Source organism: Tupaia chinensis, unplaced genomic scaffold (genome assembly GCF_000334495.1).
Source record: "Tupaia chinensis unplaced genomic scaffold, TupChi_1.0 Scaffold141399_1, whole genome shotgun sequence".
In the NCBI taxonomy this organism is placed as follows: domain Eukaryota; kingdom Metazoa; phylum Chordata; class Mammalia; order Scandentia; family Tupaiidae; genus Tupaia; species Tupaia belangeri.
Window position 1 is genome coordinate 728,728 of NW_006201261.1, and position 6,135 is coordinate 734,862.

At 47.4% G+C, this 6,135-nt stretch overlaps 1 protein-coding gene and 1 non-coding gene across 2 annotated transcripts in view; both read right to left on the reverse strand.

The window, feature by feature from the left end:
- Nucleotides 1-1,108: 1,108 nt before the first annotated feature.
- TRNAE-UUC (transfer RNA glutamic acid (anticodon UUC)) lies at nt 1,109-1,180 on the reverse strand. Its single transcript has one exon. It is a non-coding gene; the product is annotated as a tRNA-Glu (tRNA).
- A 2,567-nt stretch (nt 1,181-3,747) lies between these two features.
- Nucleotides 3,748-6,135, reverse strand: part of VMA22 (vacuolar ATPase assembly factor VMA22) — a 4,022-nt gene continuing 1,634 nt past the window's right edge. The window contains exons 4-5 of the mRNA XM_006163142.3: nt 5,999-6,130; nt 3,748-4,722 (exon numbers count right to left, since the gene is read on the reverse strand). Of these exons, the coding sequence (XP_006163204.1) occupies nt 4,610-4,722; nt 5,999-6,130 (245 nt within the window). The 3' untranslated portion in view covers nt 3,748-4,609. The remainder of the gene's footprint in view (nt 4,723-5,998; nt 6,131-6,135) is intronic.

Here is a 6,135-nt window from a genome sequence, read left to right on the forward strand (position 1 = left end):
ACTTGATTTCAAACTTTTGGCTTCCAGAACTGGGAGAGACTAAGTTACCAAGTTTGTGGCAGTTTATTGTGGCAGCCCAAGGAAACTTATACAGAATTTGGTACCAGGAAAGAGATGTTTCCATAACAAAAACTTTAAAATGTGGAAGTGGCTTTGGAACTGGGTAATGTGAAGAGGCTGGGAGAATTTCAAGCCATGTCATAGAAAGTCTTGAATCCCGGGGCTAGCGGATGGCATGGTGTGGTTAAGGTCTCTGGACCCCCACATGGCAGACCGTGGTCCAAGTCCTAGACCTGGCGGCTTGCTTTCTCTCTCTCTCACTGGTCAAATTAAAATAAATAAATAATAAAATAATTCTTGAAAAAAAAGAAAGAAAGAAAGAAAGAAAGAAAGAAAGAAAGTCTCGAATCCCTTGAAGAGAAGGTTGGCAGAAATATGGATGATAAAGGTAATCCCGATGAGGCCTCGGAGATGTTGAAGAGAGCTGTAGAGAAAGCGTCTATCCTCTTTGCACATATTGCTGTCATGAACAGAATGTTGGCAGAAACATGACTATTAAGGCTTTCCTGGTTGAGCCCAGAGAAGGGAATGAGGACATTGAAGGAAAGGAGGTCCTTGTTATAAAGTGGTAAAGTACTTGGCTAAATTGTGTTCTGCTGTTGTATGGCCAGTACAAGTTGAAAGCAATGAACTTGAATATTAAGTTGAGCGGATTCCTAAGCCACGTTGGAGTTGTGACCTGGTTTCTGCCAACTGAAAGAAGACATTTGACAATTTAGGCAGCCCCAGCCCCTCCCTCTCTGCTTTCCCCACTGTTTCTTCCTTCCCCACCTTTGACAATAAGTTTTAATATTACTTAACATTTCAATATTAATAATGCTATTCGCACACCTATGATGTGCATGGTACCTAATATAATTCACAAGTTATAAAGAGACAGATGATAGGCAGGTGTGATGAGAATTGCAACCTCCGTGAAAACACAGCGTGACTTTCCTCAACTTCCTTTCTTCGGAGTTCAAACAGAGAAAATATACCAAATTTGGCTTGATGTACTCTAGTGGGCCCAGTTGAGCGCAGTAGAGAGAAAACCAAAAGTGTTGGTCTATTCCCATACCGGGAGTCGAACCCGGGCCGCCTGGGTGAAAACCAGGAATCCTAACCGCTAGACCATATGGGAACTGCCGAGCGAAGCTCTGCCGGCTCTGTATACGTCACTTACGTCAGCTTAGGCGCAGCACACACCCACAACTGCGTGTTACGAGGCCGCCTCGCCTTTGTAGCTATCCCTCCTCAGCACTGCGGCTGCGCGAGTCGGAGCCGCCTGGACTTTCCTGACTTCCCTCCAGCGGCGGGACAGTCTTCTCTCCGCAGTTTTCTGGAGCTGGGGTCCCGGAGGAGAGCTGCAGGGCAGGTTAAGGGCGAGTTGGTGGAAGTTTGCTGTCTTCTGCGACTTCGTCTGCGGGGTCTTCCCCCAGACCCACGCAGGGAGCAGGGCCACCCCAGCTTCACACGGCAAATGCACACAGGTTTTGTCTGCCGAGCCACCCATATCAATTGACATCTAATTTAAATAAAGTTAACTATTAGAAAAGAAAAAATCAGCAGAGGATTCTTTGGAACCGGCTATCCATTTGGTTTCTGTTCTCCGGGAAGAATTTTTGGGCAAAGCAAGGACGGTTTTTTCCTTTGCTACAAAGTGTAACTAGTTGATACTTCATTGATTGCAGAATCTTGTGAAAATCAGCCTTTGTGTGGGGTCAGGGGTACCTTTTGTCTCGGGCTTTTCACTGACAACCCCCGCTCCACAGGGACAAAAGTTGACCCCTCCCTACCCGACCACAAACCTACCCTGCACGGATTAAAGCGTGAAGGCTCCAGTACTAAAAGGGTGGTACTGTGGTGCTGAGAGTAAGATCAAGGAAGCAAAATAGCTCCAAAATTAAAGTTCGGTTTATACTGGGAACAAAATGTGGCATCTCAAATTCTGGGAGGTTGAGTTAATACGCTACAGGGGCAGATGGTGGAAAAGTTGCACATCAGACAACACTCAAAACTCCAACTGAAACCACACCCAAACCCAGAAATCGTGTAACAGCTGACTGGTAAATTCGACTTTATTTTTAAAAATGATTTAAAAAACAAACAAAAAAACCCCACAGGAGCAGGGCTAGCAGTTAGCATAATGGCTATGTCGCTGGACTCCCATGAAGTCGACTATGTCGAGTCCGGGTGGCTTACACTCACGCTGGGTGTGTGTGCGTATATGCCCAAGATCCTGAGAGGAGAATGGAAAAGGGATTGTGGCGTGGCCGCCCCCCCTTCTCGCTTTCTCTCTCTCTGTTTTTCTGGCCAGTATGCGCGCCCCATTGCAAAAACCTCTCAAAAAAACAAACAAAAAACAAATACAGGAGCTAGTTGATGGTTACTTTAGCTTTCACTTTAATTCACTAAGACTCAAATGTTCTGTGAAGTTTGATGGTTTATTTTACAGCAAGAAGTTAAACAAATAAACAATAGGCAAAGTTGAAAGAGGAACCAGAAAACAGTGCTTACATTTCTTCTTATTAAACAAAGGACTAATTCCCCCCAAACATAAAGAACTCCCAGAAATTGCTAAAAAGAGAAATTAAGCAAGTACACTGAGTTCCCAGAACAGGAAACAATTGACCCTTCAACAAATGAAGAGAGGCTCAGCCTCAATCCTAGTAGGATACAAGCAGGTTTTCAAAAACTGGAACATCTCTTCCTAGAGTTCCCTTGGACATCTAGGTCATATGTTTTTTACTTCCTGCCTTAGAGGTCACGCAGGGAGCAGGGCCACCCCAGCTTCACACGGCAAATGCACACAGGTTTTGTCTGCCGAGCCACCCATATCAATTGACATCTAATTTAAATAAAGTTAACTATTAGAAAAGAAAAAATCAGCAGAGGATTCTTTGGAACCGGCTATCCATTTGGTTTCTGTTCTCCGGGAAGAATTTTTGGGCAAAGCAAGGACGGTTTTTTCCTTTGCTACAAAGTGTAACTAGTTGATACTTCATTGATTGCAGAATCTTGTGAAAATCAGCCTTTGTGTGGGGTCAGGGGTACCTTTTGTCTCGGGCTTTTCACTGACAACCCCCGCTCCACAGGGACAAAAGTTGACCCCTCCCTACCCGACCACAAACCTACCCTGCACGGATTAAAGCGTGAAGGCTCCAGTACTAAAAGGGTGGTACTGTGGTGCTGAGAGTAAGATCAAGGAAGCAAAATAGCTCCAAAATTAAAGTTCGGTTTATACTGGGAACAAAATGTGGCATCTCAAATTCTGGGAGGTTGAGTTAATACGCTACAGGGGCAGATGGTGGAAAAGTTGCACATCAGACAACTCAAAACTCCAACTGAAACCACACCCAAACCCAGAAATCGTGTAACAACAGCTGACTGGTAAATTCGACTTTATTTTTAAAAATGATTTAAAAAACAAACAAAAAAACCCCACAGGAGCAGGGCTAGCAGTTAGCATAATGGCTATGTCGCTGGACTCCCATGAAGTCGACTATGTCGAGTCCGGGTGGCTTACACTCACGCTGGGTGTGTGTGCGTATATGCCCAAGATCCTGAGAGGAGAATGGAAAAGGGATTGTGGCGTGGCCGCCCCCCCCTTCTCTCTCGCTTTCTCTCTCTCTGTTTTTCTGGCCAGTATGCGCGCCCCATTGCAAAAACCTCTCAAAAAAACAAACAAAAAACAAATACAGGAGCTAGTTGATGGTTACTTTAGCTTTCACTTTAATTCACTAAGACTCAAATGTTCTGTGAAGTTTGATGGTTTATTTTACAGCAAGAAGTTAAACAAATAAACAATAGGCAAAGTTGAAAGAGGAACCAGAAAACAGTGCTTACATTTCTTCTTATTAAACAAAGGACTAATTCCCCCCAAACATAAAGAACTCCCAGAAATTGCTAAAAAGAGAAATTAAGCAAGTACACTGAGTTCCCAGAACAGGAAACAATTGACCCTTCAACAAATGAAGAGAGGCTCAGCCTCAATCCTAGTAGGATACAAGCAGGTTTTCAAAAACTGGAACATCTCTTCCTAGAGTTCCCTTGGACATCTAGGTCATATGTTTTTTACTTCCTGCCTTAGAGGTGCTGCAGGCTGCCTGTCTATGCGGGTTTCTATTTCTATTAACTCAAATCCTACTGCCCTGATTTCTCAGCTTTTCATGGTTTTCTCCTCCATGGAAGTCAAGTCAGGAGGATCAAACACTACTTCCTGTGTTTACTGCCACTGCGTGTGAAGTGTTCATCATCCAGTAATGAGAGCACAGCTGATTGACCTGAGGCTGGTCCACTTGCTCACAAATGGCAACAGCCTCGCACCTGACCAGTGTGTGTCTTAGGAGAACTCAGGCCTAGAAGTGGTTTCACAGTACTGGCTTTCCACATCACTCAGTTTGCTTCTTCAAACTAACAAAGTTGGAAACATTCAGATCAGGGACACTTTTAAAGGGTGAAGGGGGAACTTCATAGGTAGGGTAGGGGCAGGAGCTGCTTGTGAAGGAAGAAGGCCGGAGATATGGCAGCCACATCAAGATCAGCTGTGCTCACTGCCCATGGACACAGGTCAGGCAGCCCCAGGCTCAAGCTGCCTGAGTTTTTCCTGGAGCCCTCGGAGCTGGCTTTGACCCGAATCGATGCGGATCTGGAGGCTGGCTATGTCTGCAGCCAGCTGCAAGCCTGGAGGAAAAGCAAAGACTGTCACCATGATATCCACGATGTGAAACACGACCCAGGAGGCTCTGGACACCCTGGAGCTGGAAAGACTCCAGGCCTCTTTGGCCTCCATGCTATCTCTAAAACGTCCCAGGTGCAGTCATTGCCTCGCTGGACCTTCAGGTCTTTGCTAAAATGCCTCAGAACTTCCTTGGTCTCTTAAATCACCCACCAAAAAATAAAGATTCTCAGATCACTGCTCATGCCCTCAGTTCCTTTCTTCCTCCCTTCTTCCATTATCACTGTCATCCACTTTCCCTCTCAGTGGGCCCCTCACAGTGGACCACTTTTTGGATCTACTTCTGGATAGCCCTGACCCAACCCTGATGGAAGCACTGCTGTCAGGTCTTCAGGGCCCTCCACACTGTCCAGTCCATTAAGCAATCCTCAGTCCTCGGCTTCCTGCTTGGCATTCTTCTCTCCCCAGAAAATACTTTCTCCTCTTAGCTTCCAGGACACCCCATCACCTGGGTGCTACTCCTCTGTCCCCTCCTCACCCCCACCCATATTTCTGGGCCCACTGCTGTTCTCATCCCATCTCGCTTTAATGTTGTGTCTGTGTCACCACCTTGAGAATCTAAACACCAGGGCTACGCAGGGGACTCCCAAACCTCAGTCCAACTCAGACCTCTCCCACACTTCAGGAGTGTTGACCAGCTGCCCATTCTGCCTCTCTCTGGGGGGCACTGGTGGGCACCACACAGCACATGGAACACACCCATACCACCTCCACTTCCCCTCAGCTGTGGCCTGTGGCAGGTCCCCATTGTGAGGCAGCTCTAGCTTTCCTGGGAGAGAAGGCTGGATGGAGACTGGGGGCTCTGTCCCTTACTCCTTACTTCCACATCCAATGTGGCACCAAATTCTGGGGCTTCTACTCAAAGCATGTGCAGGTTCCCACTCTTCCTTCCCCCTCCCCACACTGCTGGATCTCAAGGCTGGCTGCTACTTGCATCTGCTTCCTCTCTTGCTCTCTGGTCTGTCCTCCTCCAACTCCCAAAGGATTCCTATTACCCTGTGTCTAACTGCTCCATTCTCTGCTCAGAGCCATCCTGAGCTCCCCAGGTCCTCACCTGGGTTGCCCCCCTCAGGTCCTGGCACCCCTACTGCGCTATGGCAGCCTATGAACCTCTCTCTGCCCTTCCCAGACATAGCTCACTTCTGGGTTGTTTCTCTGGTGGTCCCTCTGTGGTCCAGGTTCAGCCTGGGGACATGTGGCCTACTGGTAGGATCTACTCACCATCCCGGAAGCTGGCTTGGGCTTGTCGCAAACTGTGAGGAACCAGGATACCGAACCAGTTCAGGGGGTCCTGGGGGGCTGAGGACGGCTCCAGCTCTGGGGTCCTGGTGGGGCCCTTGCGTCTACGCAGAGCTAGG